General features: G+C 39.8%; 1 protein-coding gene and 1 long non-coding RNA gene across 5 annotated transcripts in view; one reads left to right on the top strand and one right to left on the bottom strand.

Moving 5' to 3' along the window:
* LOC122778593 overlaps positions 1-19528 on the top strand; it is a 75643-nt gene that overhangs the window by 914 nt on the left and 55201 nt on the right. Inside the window, exon 2 of the long non-coding RNA XR_006361450.1 lies at positions 1632-1688. This is a non-coding gene — a long non-coding RNA (uncharacterized LOC122778593). The remainder of the gene's footprint in view (positions 1-1631; positions 1689-19528) is intronic.
* The window catches only part of frmpd3 (FERM and PDZ domain containing 3), a 71214-nt gene continuing 56223 nt past the window's right edge, over positions 4538-19528 (bottom strand). For 2 of the 4 annotated variants that reach the window (XM_044040635.1, XM_044040636.1), the window contains 12 exons: positions 19475-19520; positions 18735-18839; positions 15932-16039; positions 14039-14164; positions 13174-13293; positions 12740-12876; positions 11977-12103; positions 11519-11608; positions 11211-11390; positions 10866-11001; positions 9311-10198; positions 4538-8622 (listed from right to left, as the gene is read on the bottom strand). In XM_044040635.1, coding sequence (XP_043896570.1) covers positions 5819-8622; positions 9311-10198; positions 10866-11001; positions 11211-11390; positions 11519-11608; positions 11977-12103; positions 12740-12876; positions 13174-13293; positions 14039-14164; positions 15932-16039; positions 18735-18839; positions 19475-19520 — 4867 coding nt within the window. In that variant the 3' untranslated portion in view covers positions 4538-5818. The remainder of the gene's footprint in view (positions 8623-9310; positions 10199-10865; positions 11002-11210; positions 11391-11518; positions 11609-11976; positions 12104-12739; positions 12877-13173; positions 13294-14038; positions 14165-15931; positions 16040-18734; positions 18840-19474; positions 19521-19528) is intronic. The other 2 variants (XM_044040637.1, XM_044040638.1) reach the window with 2 other exon arrangements.

The following is a 19528-nucleotide window of genomic DNA, read 5'->3' as shown; positions in this document are numbered from 1 at the left end:
TCTGGTGGCAACATATGGTACTCCTTACAAGTTCACAGTAATATATTTGGGTGTACACATTATCAAATATAAATGAGTGGAACATTTGTAAAAACATAGATACATGCAAAGATTAGACAGGTGGCTGAGTGGAATTACTCTTTGCCCATATCCAAAAAGCAGTTAAAACCGTTTTAGAAACAGATCTCTGTTTCGCAGTAAATGGATGGACACGTATTATACCGTCTGTCTCTCATTTGATAGATGTCACTGATGGTGTCCTAAACTTCCCAAAGTATCCCAACTAAATTTCTCCTGTCGGAGAATCATACTGTATCCTCTCTATCTCTACCGCAATTCAGCTTCCCACAACCTCTGTCAATCAAAGTTAAATAAATAAATAAATAAATAAATAAATAAATGATGTGCTAACTTTCTCAAACTACCTTTACCTTCGTAATGCAAAGAACTTCATTTACATTACATTACATTACATTACATGTCATTTAGCAGACGCTTCATTTCAAAGTATTCAATAACAGTTATCCCTCTGGAGATTTCTTCAACAAAGTATTCAACATTCATCCACCCTGACCCTAACCCCATGTGTGGAGGACATAGAGAAGTCACTTATTCCTAACCTGTCCACAGAGCGGTGCCAACCTGTCTTTACTGGGCAAATCCTTCATACACAAATGCAGGTGTATCAAAACATAATCTCTGTTGTGGTTTTCAAGTGAGAGCTGGCTTTGATTTCCAAATCTGTAAAATTAAGAAAGAAATAAGTGTTTATTCTGGAGATCTTAGAATTATTTGGAGTGACCCTTTCTTTCTTTCTTTCTTACTCATGCAGAAGGGTCACATCTCTCCCTGTCAGAGCTCGGTGGGGGAGATTTTGACTTTTCTTCAGGTGTTCTTCTCAACAATAAATGTGTATCTGTCAGCTGTCTCTGACTGTCATCCCCTAGTGGTGCGTTTTATGAAGGGCACGTCTCAGAAAAGACCAGTGCCTAAATCTATAATCCCTCAGCAGGACCTTGCACTCTCTGAACATTGTCCCAGCCTGCAGCAGTCTCACTGGCCTTGACAGGCGTGTTGAAAGGTTTCTTCAGGTTCTTCACAATCCCCATACTGATCAGTTGTACATTGTTTCCCTCCCTCAAATTGTATGGAACTAGACACATTTGTATAAAGAGTGATATTTGTGAACTGGAGAGCCAGTTGAACCTGTGAAATATCTGTGCAGGTCATGAAAGTTCCTTTCAATTCATTTGAAGTATGAAATATTCCAAAATTCTGAATGCACCAAATAATGTCCTATTTGAGCTGAACACAAGTTTGAATTATGTTTCCGCGTTTAAGTATGTGGAACAAAGTAAAAATCTAAAAATGTGTGTTTTTGAAGAAATTTTCAATTCATTTTAATAGGGAAAATGTGCAGTAAACTTTGAATGTTTTGGAAATTATGAAATATTCCAATAAGAAACTACAAATTGTGCTGAAAGTTTTGAAGTCTTTAATGAAGGTTCTATGTTTAAGTCTGTGGGACTATGTAGTGGGATTGTAACATTACTCCAGGTGCAGAGGAAACACATAGCCACAGGTCTGTGTTGTCATTGCCTGAACCTTCTCTTTTTTGTTTTTTTCTGCAGAGATATGGACCCCAGAAAAAAACATGCCGAACGGACTAACTGTAGAGACTAAAACAGGTAAGAGTGGAATATACATTTCAACAACAGCACAGCTAATGTAGCAGTATAAGCCTTTTTCAGAGACATTTGACATGTTTGGGAAAACACAGGTATTTATTTGCTAATAATAATCATGATTGCATTGTGTCATTTAAGTGACACCGGAAGCCATGGCAGGGTGATGACAATGAGCTAGCATGCACAACATTATATGACCGTGAACCTGAAGCTGCTACTTTAAATTTAACTGTAATGATCAAATTTATGATTTACACCTGCACTTTTCCTACTGTGACATGTTTACAGTGCATAAATGAATTACTATCATACAACAGTTCCGACCAGTTGTTGCGAATAAGTAATTTGATTAGACGAGAGGCATTCTATGAGTGCTGACGTATAAGAGCATTGGGACTCCTGACTGTAGTATTACTCCTCTTCACGGGTGTTCATCATAACAATCAATAACTGACTTTTGGGCGCCATTGACCTACACTGTTGCGCCTGGTTCTTGTGTGCCACACCGCTCATATTTTCAGTGAGTGCCAGAAAACCGACACTTGTCACAGCAGTTTTAGTGTCTAGACTGAATCTGAATATGAGAAAAAACATAAATATTATATTTGTAAAACTGTTGTTGAACACAACAATAATATAGCCTAAACAAGAGACATGGTCTGTCTTGTAGATCTGAAAGTTCATTAGTGCTGGGGGTGGAGTGGCTCAGTGGTTAAGACCGGAACCCTGTGTGTGAAAGACATCATGGTTGCAAGTTCGACTCCACCCCTGGCTGGTTGTACTCAATTTCATTGTAAGTCGCTTTGGATAAAAGTGTCTGCTAAATGACATGTAATGTAATGTGCTGATGTTCAGTATAGCAGCACTTCCTCGTGTGATATTGCATAATGACAGTGGCACGTTGATGTATGTTTTGGCTGTAGGTTGTACTGTTGGTTTTGACTGTGTAACATGGTGTGTGTTTTAATGCAGAACCTTTAAAATATGCTGGCAGTTGTATTTTCACTGGATTGTCTTTTTTGTTGTTCGTTTTGTAATTGCACAAAAACAAGTTACTCGAGCTTGTGTGGTGGGGCTCAAATCCATTTCTTTCTAAACACTTAGCACTTATAACACGGGGGGGGGAACACATTTTAAATGTAAACAACATACAATTTATCTCACCAACCATCAATAATGTGTTAAGTTTGAGCCTTTGGTATTTGGAATGACCAATAACAGTAAGCACCTGCTTATGCAAAGACACTACAGGCAGTTTCTCACATGCAATGTCATTTCCAAATTCTTTGAAAGAGTTTATATAATATACTTTATTGCTCTTAAAACATGAGTTAACTTTGTACACAGACAGAAGACCACAGTGACGACAAGATCATTGACAGTAAACAAAAACAAGAATGAATAGGTGCACATAAAGAAACAATGGATTAAGCCATGGTGGTCTCACCGTGTGAATGAAACACAGACAAATCCACACAGTATAGCAAAGCAACTGAACAATGACAACCACAGAGTTGTAATGTTAGAATGTTGAAGTGCTGATGAGAGAATATCTGATAGTTTGTTTTATAAAAATAAGTCTCATGCCTTATAATCATAATATGCTCTGTAAAATATATGTTTTGCTATTAGTCTCTATGTTACATTACTACTATAATTACCATAAAGCCATAGGGTGACATAGGTTACCCCCCACCTTTATTATTTTCTTTGTTTCTTTCTTTCTTTCTTTGTTTCTTTCTTTCTTTCTTTCTTTCTTTCTTTCTTTCTTTCTTTCTTTCTGTTTGTATACATCTTACTGTTACAAGTAGTATTTTTTTTCATCCCTCAAATATTTTACCTCATTATTTACACTACCAGTGTAGAGTAACACATTTCCATACGGGATGTCCTTGGCAAAACATTAACTTTTTGCCACCACACCTTAATTTTGCCACCACACCTTTCACATTTGGCTGTTTCACCACTTTAAAATAAGAAAATGATCTGAACAAATGGCATCATCAGCTTCAAATGGTCAAATTATCTGCCCCTGAAAGTCAAATATGTAAGGGAAAACATGCAGTACAGTGAAAGAGAAAAACACTGCATATGATTATTGAAAATGCCTCAACAATAGCAAAGAAAAACTGTTAAAAGAGAGTACTTTTCAACACCACACACATAGAACCAAGAAAAGAAGTGCAACAAAGCTGATATCCCAGTTTTCTTTTATATTGAAGCTTACAGAACAGTGCCAATATAAAATGAAAACTATTAGTGAACTGCATTTGCTCTCCGTCCATCCATTTTCTACTGCTTTATCCTCCACCTGAGGGAGCTGGAGCTAATCCCAGCTGACAGGGCGAAAGATGTGATTCCCTGGTGAGTAATCACTTTCTCAATGTGATATAGACTCACACAAATGTATATTTGTAAGTAATGATCCTCAGTTTAAAGAAATAACAAAAAAAAGGCTAAGTGCTAAAACATATTCTGGATTAAATACATTAATTGATTGATGATTTCTAATATTTGTCAATTAAAAAACTATGTGGTAACTAGTGTCAGCAAACAGTTAATGGTCTTGATTAAAGGATACAATACCATTGTTGAGGGCAAATGTTTACATCATATACATTTTAAAAAGATTTGACTCAATTCCAAAGGCCGACCATTTGATTGCATTTTTTTTTTTTAAAAACAGCAATATTGCATTTCTTGTCTCATGATTATGGAAGCCCAGTTGACAGTATTAGTTTGGTTTCACAGCACTTTCCTTTAACAGTATGCTGACTACACACATGGCCGCCACAACCATAAAGCTTCCCGGAGTAATTTTCAGAAATAACAAGAGGATGAGACACAAATGAGATTTCAGACAGTTAACAGATGTGTTAGTTTTATTAAAATACATAGAAAACTACTTTGTGTTTGTTATATATTTGCTAGATTGCACAATGTAACAGCACATAGAAAGCAAATCGTTTATATTGTATTTGAAAACCTGAATTTAAAAATTATTTGAAACAGATGCGCTTTAGCCTCAAGGAGATGGATTTTGTAAAACCATTGGTGTGGATTCAAGTGAGTTTTTCAGCAGCAGAGTGAAATAAAACAAAATGCTGAATCAAACATTAAAGTACATACATTTCAACATCAGAGCTAATATCAGAGGTTGTGCAAAAGTCTAGCGATACACTTACTTGCAAGTGGATGGCTATATTTAAAACTATGATTCACAACATGTGAAATGCAAATGAGCTATTGATCAGTGATGGTGTAAAATACGCCCTGTGCATTATTAAGTACAGTGTGGATATTCTTTCTCTACAGCTGAGTGAGGTAACAGCACTCATTACTGTACAGTGGATAAGAGTGTGACTTGTGTCTCTGCTACATTGTCTGGCCTGAGCAGGTGTGTTTTTGCACCTGCTCTGTTATGATGAGAGACTAGGCTTCTGTTATTCAGTACAGTTCAGTATATTCTTGTCTTTCAGTGGTTTTCATTTTCCAGCACCATCATTTACGTTTTGACTCCACTATCAGTTTACTACACACCATCAACAAAGCCAATCTAGGTCTCCAATTGTGTATTACAACAGTTAGATAATTTTAACAAACAAACACATCTACCCAACCAATGCTTTGGACTATGCAATTTACAAAAGTAGCTACTTGACGAGATCTCTGATATATTTTCTTTATCCAGTGCATACATTTATTTCTGATGATTTGTTATAGTTCTCTTAATTCAATACATTTCAAATATATTCTTAATTTTCTTCACAAAACTTTATATTATTTGCTAAGTAGACACAACTCAAATATATATTACATATAAAATATTATACTTTCATGACTCATGTATATTGTGAATTGTATTATGAGGTGATTAGCCCTGCATCACCCATTCTGTCATAGGGTTCTTATTCCATTGTGCATTAGTTTGGTGTGTCCTTGTATTTCAAAACAAGATCCACAAGGCAACCTCAGGGCCTGTAAACATGGGATGGAACAGCTGCATTGTAATTTTTACTGAGGATGAATCATTGCACATCTTGTAAAAAATGTAAACAATAAATAAATAATGTGTTTGGATATAGAAGCCAGCCACATTCTGGACTGATGTGATTAAATCTCTGCCAGATTTATTTTGACTGGGCAGGCAGAGTTTTGATAGGTCGAGTGAGGGAGCTCATGTTATTGGTGTTGGAGGAAACTTGAGCACTCACTGTCTTAGTTGGCAGACTGCTTGAGTGTCCCATTGATTCTTCAGCTGCGCGCAGAAGCAAAGTGTAATTGATAGCTACTTCCTCAACTTTTCTCAACAGCTGCAGCCTCTGGGCTTCTGAACGAACCCCTCTGACTAATTTGATAAAGGTTTGAGTTAGTTCACACAACACTTGAAAGCTAGCGGACACAACAGCAAGCATACGTGTTGGGCTTTTTTCAACACTTGCCACTCGTCGACAAGATGCTCTGAATTCCTTGAAGCGCACAGCCAGCTCCTGTTTGTACTCTGCAATCCGTGAGGGCTGAAGACGAGCCTCACCCTCAGCTTGTGGGCTGTTAGCACACTGACGCAGGATCGCTAGCAACTCATTAGCATCCAACTGGGCATTTAGAAAACCATCAGGTAAACTGAATGTTTTGCCTTGTAAAGCCTGCACCCGTGCCAGGCTCCCCTCTAATGTACCACAAGCTCTAAGGTCAATCTCCTGTGTCTGTGGCTCCTCTTCTTCTTCCTCCTCCTCCTCCTCTTCCTCTCCACTGCAGTCTTCTGCATTGAGAACCTGCAGTGTTTTGCTTACTACAGGAAAGGTACGTGAGTCTGTCTCCATGCCTGGTAGCATTTGAAGTGGTATGGAATATGAGAGCTCATCCTTCTCACTGCTTTCATCTCCTGCCTCACACTTTCTGTAGCAGAAACAAAATGAACAGCATTTATCCTTATCATCACTGTCTTCACTCGGCAGGGTCAACAGCACCTCACCAGTTCCCTCTTTGCTTTCACATAGTAGCTCTTCTCCCTGAATAAAAAACACACCCTTTTTCCCCTTTGTCTCTGCCTGGTGAGACTGTGTGTGGACTGGCTCCACTGGAGTGGGTAGCCTCAGCCCTGTGGCCCTCACCCTCTCCATCTCCTTCTCTAGACTCTTAGCTTTGGGCTTCACCTCAGCATACACAGGTGTACTAGTGTTATTATCCAGTTCTCCAATGCTGTATCGCCTCTGGAGCTTCTTATATTGTGGGGCTCCCACGCAATCTGTTTGAGAAGTAGAAGTGGGCAGGCAGGAGCTCTGCTCGCCCCTTGGCTCTCTTGACTCAAGGCTGGTAGAGCGTATTCGTGTTGTCTTAATCTCCAATGTCTGAGGTCTTCTCGTAGGACCTTGAGTGTGAGGAGCTTTGGAGACTGGTGGAGGTGTCTTTGAGATAGTCCTCTCTCTGCCTCTGTGTTGTGTCTCCGTTGTTGAGCCAACTGGTGTGTCAGGTAGTCGCATGCCCCTACACATTCGCTTACAGTCACAGCTGCGTCTCTGCTCCCTGGAGATACCTGGTGCCTTTAAGACAGGGCTGGTGCGAAGCTGGCAGGCACAAGGAGTGCCTGATGGCACAGGTGAGGATCCCTGGGGCAAAAATTCTCCTTGTGATGACTTTGGCTTTAGCAGCTCTTCTAAAAATTCTAGCTCATATTGTCGGACTTTCTGTAACTGAGCTCTTCGCTCATCTGTTTCTCTTCGCATTCTTGCTGGGAACGTAGCTGAAAGAAGGTTTCTAAAGCTCAAGAAAGGGGCACTACGCTGGGATTTCCCCTTACCACTGCTTTGCTTCTTTGAGTCTCTTGTTGGGAGAGTGGAGACTGTTTCTATGGATACAGTAGGTGTTGATGGATCATCTAAAATAGGGAAGGTTTTGACAGGGACTTTCTGTAAATCAGGTTGGGATTTGCCTTGGGAACCCTCAGTCTTGCTTTCAGCAGCTTCTTTTCGGTCTGGTTTTCTAGGCAAATGAGGGGAGTACTTTGTTTGTATCTGAGGACTGGGTTTGGCCAAACTAGGGTCTGTTCCTACTCTAACTGCATTTTCTTTGCTGGTAGCCAGCTGGAGGCTTTTGGCTCGTAGACGCTCGTCATCTGTAGGTGAAGAGGATTGAAACATGACTAGCTTCTGAACCTGTGGGTCTTTAAGTCGTAGTTTTGGCCCTGGCTCCTGTTGTACTGGGCATGTGCAGAAAAGGTCATCAACTGGCAGAAGTTCTGTAGAAGGTTCTGAAGGCTTAATGGTCTCACTAGAGGCGGTTTTGGCATCTTGGCACATTTTTGTGGGGGAAATTTTGGCAGGTAAGAAGGATGGTAAGGCTTTGTTGCTTGAGTCTGTATTAAGAGGTGAGGTTTCCTCTCCCTTTCTACCATCAGTAAGATTTTGGCACAGTGTCTCCCCAGGTGAATTTGATATCCTCTGGTCTTGAGCTGTCATTGACGTATCAGACGCTTTAAGTTCCTCAGGTGTCTTTGATGGGGTGTCAGGGATGTTTGCTGTGGTGGATTCAGGGTTTGTTGTTTTTTCAGCTTCCCTTTCAGTCTGAGGAGTGTCTTGATTGCCCCCTTGATCTTTCAGAACACTGAGTATTGCTGAGTCTTGACTGGGACTCACTTTAAAGGGAACGGTCTTGCTGAGGATTACTTGCTTGGGTGGACACCCGGCACGAATCTGACCCACAGAGAAGGCCCCTGTTCCTATAGTTTTTGCGGTGCAGCCAGGGATAGCCAGGGGGAAATCACGGCGGCAAAGAATACGTTCTTTGTTGATATGGTGAGCCAGCAGGTAGGCCTGGCTCTGGTTCTGCTTCATAGCCGACACCATCTCAGAAACATCTGTCAATTCAGACGAGTTTGTCTCATGGCCCGAGTCCAGTGAAGATTCAGGTGTAATGGCAGCCAAGACAATCAGCCCTAAAGAGGAAAGAAACACAACATACTGTTAGGATAATCAGGAATTAGCTAATATTGATAACACATATTCAAATGTAAGTATAACATGTGTTCCTGTAGTTTGTGAACCAGACATTTGCCTTAGAGTGAATTCATCTTCATCACAAAACAACAAATATAAGGGTCAGATTTATAACCTTTTTCCAAATTAATATATGGACCAGAAGACCCTTGCCCACCTTGAATAAACTTAACAGATGTGTGCTTAAACTTACTGTGATTGTTTGTGAAATTATATAAATTAGCTGCCTAGATTTTTTACCTTTGATAGCATGGTTGTTGTTTTATATGTACATTTCTTTTTTCTTTTTTTTAGTAATGTAATAGTGTTTATAGAGTATAATTCCTTTTATTTTCACTTGATATTATATTCATTAATTAAGCATGGCTTTAATAATCCTCTAATATTGTTAGTGGTAATTCTAAGTATGCTTTAGGTTTATAGTAATTTTGAAACTTGAACATTGAAAATTGAAAATTGCTGGTTTTTATTGCCATTCAGTAGAATGTTCACTTAAGTAATAACAAAGATTTTGTTCTACAAATGTGGTATGAAATAATAATTGATTAGAAAAACATTTTATTGTATTGGTGCTAATTTTAATTATTTGACTGAGATGTGGGCTGTAGTATGACTGAGGTTGTTGACCTGCAGTCTGTGTTGGCTGCTGAGGGTGATGGGGGTAGTCCTCAGAAGCTGCCAGAGCCTCTAGTGCCTGTAAAGTGGACACCAAGGCATCATCAAGCTCCTGGGCATGATCTCGGACAGTTCTTGTGGTCACATTATCAATAAGAGTCACAGGCACATCTTCCTTGGCTTGAGCCAGCTTCCCAGGAGTAACTGCTTGGCTGGTATTGGACTGAGCCTTCCTCCCTCTCTTAGGGTCATCCTCATCTGAACTGTTGTCCCTAAATCCAGGTGGTGGGGCAGCAATAGCAGGTGCAGGTGGTTGGAGTTTCTCTCCACCACTGTCTCCCTCCTCTTCCTCCTCCTCCTCTTCATTACCTGGGGGTGGAAGGGCCATGAGATCAACAGCACCTCCATCTCGGGAGGCACACGCACTGGAGCAGTGTTTCCCAGAACTCCCACTACTGTTCACTGCTCCTGACAGACCCTCGGCTCTTAGTCTGGCTTTGCAGGAGTCGCAAAAGTATCGTGAATTTTTCTGAGATTGTCCCATTGTTTGGGCTCGGATTCTGAATTTTGCATTCTCCACTGCTGGGCTCTCTAGAACTCCAGCTATTTCCTCTGTACTCTGTTGGGTGGGGTCTGACTTGGTGCGAGGCCGGCCAGGGGGATCCTGAGAAATAAAATTCTCATTAACGTCGAGTTCAACATGCGTCTGGATCTCCTGATATTGCTGTTGTTCTTGAAGGTGGACATGACATAGGCCTAGATGTTGAGGCTCTGCTGGAACTAGGGCCCTTGAAGACCCCGACTCCCTGTGCGAGCTTTCCCTCTCATCTCCTCGACGACCGCCACTTGGCACACTGGTTGCCACGGAACGGGGGTGGGCGTGGTGAGAGCTTCTGTAATCTGAGGATAGAATTGTCAGAGCAGTGGAGAGTTTGAGGTGTTAAGAACTACTGGGGATAGAGAAGATCCAGATAGGAAAGCAGAGGCGACTGGTGGTCACATGGAGGTTATTTATTTTCAGAGATGGATGTTGAAAGCTGAAGTTTGTTTGACGTTTTAGGGTTAGAGTCTGGTGGAATGTGATGGTATGATCATCCTTCTTTCATGTAGACTACAGGTTACAGGAGACAGCAGATGGCAGAAAATCTGTTCATGTTTGAAAGTAAAATGCTTATGATTATAGCTGAAAGCACAATGTATTGTAAAATTCAATACTGTACAACATACAATACAGTATATCCCATTCCAGTGAGTATAGATGGAGATGAGAGCAGAGGGTGCCATGGGATGGGAAATCCAGGATAACCTGGTTACTATAGACAATGGATTCAGTCAATGAAGAAGCAGATTAATGTCCACATAGAATTAACATATAATTAGAAATGAAAAACATTAACATATTCAAGTATTGTCTGACATGTTGTGTTTAATATGATGTTAAATAAAATAGTTTCATTTATGACAATATCAAATATCAGATATAAAATGTTGTATGTAAATTCATTGCTTTTATTCATATTGCTTAATCAATATTAACCCAGACAAGTATAGGAGACTGGTAACATACCTGCTTTGGTCAGATGAGACTGACCAGATGTTCGGAAGTAAATTGTCCGTTTAGGGTCTACAAACAGCTTGTAGTAGCCAGAGATAAGGCATGCAAAATTACTGGCATCAGGCCATTCCATGAGTAGGACCAGGGGCTGCAGGAAGTGGAGGGTTGGGGGGGTGGGGTGTATAGGAGACAGGCAATGAGTATCACCAGCTTGTTTTGTAATGGCCTGTTAAAATGAAAATTCTGTCTCTAAGGACATCATGTAAAATAGACATTTTCCAGGCATTCTCCAGGCGTTTCCAGTGATTCGTTTTTTAATAGATGACATCATAGCATGCATCAGCTCAGCTGTAATACCTTGGCTTCATGGATTGTGACCTCCACACGTGCCACTCCTTGGCTCTCTCTGTAGAGTTGAACCTTAGCTACCCTACTGAACTCAGCCAGAACAGTGGTAAGGTTGTTTTTCAAGTCAATCACATGACTAATGCCATGTCGAGGACCCACAAGTAATGTTGTGGCTGATTGTTTCTCGTCCTTAAAAAAAGAAGAAAAAAAAAGAGGAGGTTTACAACTTGCACCTGAATGCACAGGCTAAAAGGAAATACTTCTGAATGGAGCAGGGAAATCACAGTAAAGGACAATTTAAAGACAATGAGTGTTACCAGTCCAACAGTATGGAACAGCATTCCTCCAAAAGGTGGGAGGTCATTGAGTACTCGCATGTACTGCAGCTTTCCTTGGAGAGGAGGAACCTATCAACACAATGATAAACAAGAACTAATCATCTTTGAATAATAGCTCCAGTCACAGTTCAGCACTATGTCCTCTTGGGGGCACTGTTGAGCCACAAATGTTGCTAATAGAGTCTTATGCAACAATTACGTTGCGTGGAAAGAACAAACTTGTCTTAAGATTGGACACAAGTTATGTAGCAGACATAACCATAAAATACATCAAAGTTTCATGTCCTCTACAAAATCTGTCTGTTGAGATTTAAATATCATTATATTTGCAAGATTTTGCATCACAGGCGCTGGTAGTAAAGCAAAAGCAGCATGAACAAAGGCAGTGAAATCATCTGGAATTTTCAGTCAATGTCAAAATGATTATTTGGAGAAACCTTGTTGCCTGATGGTGGTGGATGCTGGTAGGTCTTCAGCAACTGAGACAGGGTCTTACACACATTCTTCTCCTTGACAGTTGGAAGCAGAGTAAGGGGTAGGAAAGGCTCTAGCCCCCATTCTTTTCTGGGATAGAGAGCAAAGGGAAAGTGAGTGGCAGAACAAAACAAAAACAACAGTGCATTTACTAATTAGAGGAAACAAAGACGTTTAATCATCGCATGAGAAGACTCTGTCCTTATAACATGAGAAGACTCTGTCCTGTGTGACCTCTAAAGTTGATATGACTTCTACAAGTTACAAGCTACACGCAGTCGATCTTTTACATTTCTGTGGTTGTGACGGCAGAAGCGATTGACATGCAAGGTTGTGGTTTTGTAGAATAAATGAGCAAATTGAGGGAGAGATGGATTTCACAAAGCAATGTTACAGCAATGATTTTTACATGGGGAAAATGATCCTTGAGTTTTTAATCAATTATATATTATCTTATACATTATTATATTATCTGGCAGCCCATGGCCCAGTGGGTAAGAACTACTTTTGTGTAAAGAATGGGTATGGAGAGGTCATCACTAGTTGGTATGTGTACAAATAAATCAAATTCTATTTCTAGTTTTAATTCTACTGAATGAACAAATGTTATTGTGGGACTCACTAATATGTTACTCAGAAATGTTAATGAAGTAAAAAAAAAATGCAGTGCATAATTTTCTGTCTTAATAATAATTTCAAGGATAATTCAGTTCTTTTTGGACTTACTCAACTTGCTTGAGTGAGATCTTCTGATTTGGCCTTGCTGAGGACACAGTGATGAAGATGTGGAGTGCAGCCAAACGTAACGTGATGTCTGATTTCCAGTCCATGCCAAAACGCTCTTTAATAACATCATTGCGACTCTATGAAGATAAAATGAAATGTTTTGTAAACAGTTAATTATGAACAACACTTTTAAAGGCTGGAATCACTGAGGGTCATATCATTTCTTAAATACATATAGGAACAGCTTTCAAATGTAGCTTTTTAATATCTGCAGCTCTGGCATCTGGCATATGCCTTCATTTTAACACTATAATCATCAAAAACTTAAAATCATCTGGAACTCTCTCTGACACTCTCTGCTTGAGGACAGCTCTCCACAGTGTCATGCGATTGAATGACGTCTTTTTAAATCACCTTTTAATCTAGTGCCTCACCTGTATATAGAGGTACTCAAATGCAGCCGGGTCCCTTCTCAGCAGGTCTGCAGGGTCCTTGGGGAAGAAGCAGATGCGGAACAGACACTTCATCCCTTGGAAATAGGTTCTATGCACCACCTGGGGGAAAGCGATAATATCAACTAGATAACGCCATCATATTTGGCAGTTATCACACATACAATAGGATCCAAAGGTCTGAGAGCACCTTACTATTCATTGCCCTATTAAAAGTTTTAGACTGCAAGCTGTATCACATCTTCAGATGTAAATAGGGTACAATTTATGAAATCAGAAGACTCCACCCACTTCCTGCATCATCAGATTGTTACTCCTAACCATATTAGTTACTAATTTCTCCCAAACAATCTGCAGAACACAGAGGGGCATTACTCCTGTGAGGTTATAAGTTTTTTTGTTTCATGTTTATGATGTTTATTTGAAATACATTATTTGAATGTTAATATTGTTCCATAATTGATACCCAAATTCAAGCCGTAAAAATGTGTTTAGTAAGTTAATTGATGTTGCAAGTCTATTACTTGGTTTGATTATTCAGAGACACTTTTATCATTTCCCTTCATTTGTGTAGAAAATAAATCATCCAGCCATCCATAATCCATCACCCACCTGGGACCTCTGTTTACAATTGACTGCTGAAATTGCTTCTTATATAAGGTGTTTGAATGTTCTGTGAGGCCCTGCAACACCATTTGTGCTATACTTTTTCCAGATGCAAAGAAATATAGAACATAAGATCAAATTCTAAAAGAAAACGAAGAAGTTTGGGATTTCATTTTGTCCCTCATCACCAACAGTTTTTCGATAAGCCTGAAACTAATTTCCTTTTACTATATTTTCTTACATGTGTCAAAGGCTGGTTCTCTTGGAGCAGATGCAACCTCTGCTCCAGACCACCTGCCTCAAGGACTAAGGCAAAATGCTCTATATAGCGCAGTGAGAGGCGGTCCTGCAGTGAGGAAATCACATCCTGGAAGGAAAGAGATGGGAACAGATTAGAGCCTCAAATACCAAGAATTCTCCTACAAGTATTTGATGTAATGAGGCTATTTTTTCCACCTTGAATTCCCTACATGTTTATAGATAGTAGTTTATCAAAAATGATATCCTTGTGATAGACATTTTCTATTAAGGCTTTTTACTGTATATTCTTTATACTACACAGGGAGTGCATCTTATTTTATGAAAATAACATCTGTATGGTGGGGTGTGCAGGGCAAACATTTGCTCCATTGCACTGCAGATCACAGTCTATGAATGATGCAAAGCTTTTCATATACATTTTCTTCTACGGTTCAAAGAGAACCTTCAGGGGGCTATCCATATTACCCTTGGCTATCTGTGAGGATACTGTTTCATAATTTATTCAGCCTTTTTATATATTAGGATAAAGGACATTCACTAGGATTCTCTTTTTTTATGTTATGTTGCTCTAGTATGGCTGTAAGGCCTATTTGGAGCTGTCAAATATGTACACCAACATTTATTTGATGGTTGCTAATGTAAGCAAAGTTCCAGTTGCCCTTACGAAATAGGAAAATACACTTTTGACATTATTGATCTCTGTGGTTTGCATTAACTGTGGCCCGTGCAAGATACAGTCAACTGAGGGATTCACGGAGTGCTGTAAATTCCAGCCTCAAGTACTGTAGGAAAGCTTCTTTTGTTGACAGACAGTCTAATGGGCATACTACTGGGCATCCGATTGTGTCATTGATTTAATCTGTCGTATATTTTTATTGATCTGAGTCGTCTTATTATGCTGAAGTTCCATTTAATTAGGCTGATGGGAGATAGGTTCTTCCATCTCTCATTTTAAGTGCTGCTCCGTTTCTCTTTCCCCCTCACCCTCTCTGCATGAATAGAGGAGAGATTTGGGAAATCTAATAGAGTCTGTTTAATGACTCTGCTCTGAGATTTCAGACTCATCTTAGAGACTGACGTAGGCTGACTGAATTAATGCAGCGCTTCATGACTGTAATCACATGAATAGGATTTTAAATCTAGAGGTGTTCTGATAAACAACCTTTACATGTATACTTTCCCAAAAAATAAATAAAACACAAGCAATTCATCAAAATAGGTCTTGTTGATCTTGGTGACTGGATTATATTGGCACTCTTTAAAGCTCCGAAAAAGTTGGAACTCCTAACTGAACTAGTGGGCTGCTTGGAGCAGTGGAACATCAGCTGCAAGCACAATGTTGACATATTATCAACTTTAAGGTGATATGGTGAACTCCTAAATATGCTATTAACACATAATGCAGGTGTAAAGCACGACTGGGTTATTGTTGCTGGCAGCCTAATATTTATCAGTCCAAAATTCACTTTGCGGTTAGCTCTGTTGTTGTTTACCCTCACTGCTGAGAGAAATGTCTGGCTCTGTGGTTACTGTCAGGTCCATATATTCACCAGCCTGCTGCTAAACCGCGTCTGTGTACAGTCGGTTTATAAGCTGTTTTTCAGCAAACACAAACATCCCCCATGAGATTTGCGTGAGTAAAAACCTGAACAGTAAATTTGTGGGAGAGGAAAAAAAAGACTTGGGTTGTAATGTAACAATTTCCTTTGGGTTCATCACTGTGAGTGACCATTTGCAAATATCTACAGTCATTTAATCTTGTTACAACCATTTCGAGTCAAAGTTACAATAATGTTGACATAAATCAGCCCTTGTTGACCCATTTGTGACTCTAAATTTAGTTCCGTTGTGCACAAGTGAAATGGATACATACCCTAACAGTGGTACGGCTATCAAACGTAAAGGACTTAATCTGTCCATTCTCCAAGAACACCTTTAACACGTTTGGTATAAGTAGCAAGGAGTCGTCCTTGAGCATTGTCTGAAAGAGATTGAGGGAGAAAGAATGTTCAGTTTAATGAAATGAAACTGATGGTATGTGTAAGAGTGGTCATCAAGAATTCTTTGTACAATACAAACAGAATTTGCTGTTGAGGGAGTAGCTGTACAAAATAGGGACAAGAAGGAGAGTTAAGAAACCCATTTTCTTTTCAACAATGGAGAGATACTAACTGAACTCTGGACAATTGGAGAAGAGCAAAGCGTAGCCTCAGGATTCCTACCTCATGCACCGCATCAGGATCAAAGATGGTTTCATTCAATGTTTCCATTCCATTCATTCAGTAACTTTGTCGTGCAAATGAAATGGGATGGCGGGATTAAGTTGAGAGAGATAGGCCTGATTCAAGGTAACTGTGTTCTTGCAAATCATTTTTACTTTGAGTTGCTGTCACTGTTTTTTCCTTGTCTTTAAATCTTGCTTAGAGCTTTTTAAGAAAATGTTTTCATCTTATTATTTTAAAGAAAAGAGGGAAAGTGTTGTCTTAATGCAGTCAGACAGACCTTAGGGGTTTTATGTGACAAGCCACAGAAAACAACCTTGCACCCCAAATTAAATTTCCCGTTCATTTTGATGCAATCCAGAATGATCCTTATCATTTCCCTGTACTATTCTTTTATTTGACAACAACAGGAGCACAAAATGAAACATAAATTACTCATGATAGTAAAGATAATATCTCACAGTACATCTCAAAAATCTGTTTTGTAGCAACAGAGAATTGTGTTCGCAGACGCCTGGCAGGCTGTTTTTGGAGAACTTCAGCATTCAGAAGGCTCAACAAGCTGTTCTTCTTTGCAGACTTAAAATGGCTAAGGCCTGCATTATGAATCAACAGATATTTCTCCATACATCAGCATCAGAGTCAGCGTGCACCAGTGTCAAACACATCTTTTTGCTCCCTATTACAAGCCAATACGTTTATCCTTGTTAGCAGATGTTGTGGGACAGTCACAGCTCAAAGCCACAGCCTCATCTCTTTCCCATTCTCAGACTAGAGGGTCAACACTGATAAACCTATAAGAAAATAGGACAGACCATAGCGGGGGGGGGTTGGTGGCTGAAATGGCTGATCATTAGCAACCACAGCATCCCCTACGCATCTATGCATCGACATAAATGAGATTCATAATTGTTGGAGAGAAACGAGAAGGAAGATTCATGAAGAAAATTGTTTTGGACCTCCTCTTGCAAGCGTGTAATGAAACTGGTAGATATTGCTGGCTTAATTTGGGGAAATGTTGTTCACTTGATCTTGACTGCTGGTACTGTGGAGCTAGAGTAGATGGTGAAATCAGCAGCAATGAGAAGTGAGCGTGAGCTGGTTGCTTTACACTGCGTTATAGGTTATCAGCGACCTGGTGAATAATCCTGTTCTCTATCTTCTTCCATTAAGTTCAAGTAAATGGAAAACAACATGATGAAATGCCCATTCCCAGTCCCTGATTCTTTATTGATTGTCTGCTGCTTGTCATCTTCATTCTCTCATTATTTACCGTGACAGATGCTTGATTGTCTTAGTAGCGAAAGAACATTTGTTGGGGGCGGGGGGAGGTGGCTGCTAAATCTTTTATTAAAGGTGCCAGATTAAACCGAAAAATATAAGAGAATATGAATATGCAATATTGTACTGTACGCTTCCTTGAAGAGTATTAACTCACCCCATCTCTTAAAAAATACAATATGGCATTCCGTCTCCTTTTTTCTGACCTCTGATCGCACATAAATTAACTCATGAACAGTTCCTCACCTCATGCATACTGAATGTAACCCAAGCCTCACTAGATGTATTTGTTGCCTCTCGGCGTTGATTATTCAGGTATGAAAAGTGGGAATGAGATCTCTGACGTGCTGGAAATCAACACCCATAAACATTTCCAAGTGATGTTATGGCTGTTTGCACAGTGTTTGAATGTCTTAGGAAAGATATTTTGGTTGATTTTGGTCTATAAGAATTCAGGTCAGCACCATTCAGATGGTTTGACAGCCAAACTGCTGGACAAGAAGTGAAAGCACACACACACACACAACTTCCATGACTTTAGACATGACACTGATTCATTTTAATTCATTTACTTTGACCTCAACTACTACTTGCTTAACCCTAACCTTAACCTTACCCTAACCACATCCAAACTATGCAACATGTCTTCACCTTAAAATGTATTCATTGACCTAATGGGGACTTGCTTATTGTCCCTATAAGGAGACATGTCCCCATAATGTGACTGTGTTAACAGATTTAGGTCCCTGGAACACACACACACACACACACACACACACACACTGTGTAGACACTCATTGACATAATGCATTCCCTAGCCCCTTACCCTAACCTAAAAAGTAAAAATTGTTGCCAGAAGTGCTTTACACAATTAAATCACCTCAACCCCAGCCCGTCACTCACAAAGACACATGTACATACACATACCAAAACAATAACACAATGTTAGGGTGACAACATGAGCAAAATAACATAAAAGGACACAAAACTGTCAGGAAACACCATCACACACACTCACACACACACAAGAGAAGCTCAGGCTCAAATAAGAGGGTGAAGAGAGGATACTTGAAGCTTTTACGTTTGCTGATCAAACAAAAGAAATGCACAGTGGGAGAGGGAGGGACGACACAACAGAAAGTGTCAGAGAGCGAATTGAAAAGCTGAACTTACCGAGTCTGGGTCGCTGATTGACACTTGCTCTGAAAAGCGCACTTTAGGCGGGTTAGTTCGCAGGCGGGCTTTTTTGGCTGCACTTATGAAGGCAGACTTTGGTGACTGAGGACAAGAGGAGAGAGAGAGAAATTCTTGAATCGGCTTGAAAGACAAGACATAAATGAGAGAAAAGCTCTAGTGTCTGCCAGCACTGAAGTGTTGGTGCAGTGCGACAACTGCAAAGCTACTTTTTAAACTATTTCTTAATTCTTGTCTCTTCCTGTCTGATGGCAACAAAGATGTCAGTGACTTGATCAGATAGGCAAGCGTCCTCAGAATAGCTACAGAAATGTAAACAATGAAATTCAAAAAAAAAAAAACAATCTTACAAATCTGCAAAAGATTTAGATATCTAGTCCAGTTATTATGCTGAACGCAGATTGTAATAATATTTCCTCTGGCAGCACAGGCTGTCTTTATTTAATCTCATCTCATTGAGGTGTTCATATGCCTTCATGGAGCTTTTCTGAAAGAGGTTATTAGTAAAAGAACTGACACTGAGGTATATAGCACAGCCATCAATACTAATATACAGCATGCATGTCTATATATGTGTTAGTGTGTGCACCGGTGAAAAAGAAACTGTACAGTGTTTCTGTGTGATTCAGCATGTAAGGAATAATGTGAGGCCTAATGAAGAGCATGTTAATCCTGTGGGAGAGGAACATGAAAGAGAGAGGGGTGGCCCATTATACTACCTGATGGGGCTGCAGCACAGTGAGAACTATAGTGTCTTTGCAGCGTCTGTGGAG

Source organism: Solea senegalensis, linkage group LG12 (assembly GCF_019176455.1).
Source record: "Solea senegalensis isolate Sse05_10M linkage group LG12, IFAPA_SoseM_1, whole genome shotgun sequence".
Lineage (NCBI taxonomy): Eukaryota > Metazoa > Chordata > Actinopteri > Pleuronectiformes > Soleidae > Solea > Solea senegalensis.
This window is presented reverse-complemented; position numbering and strand designations above follow the sequence as displayed.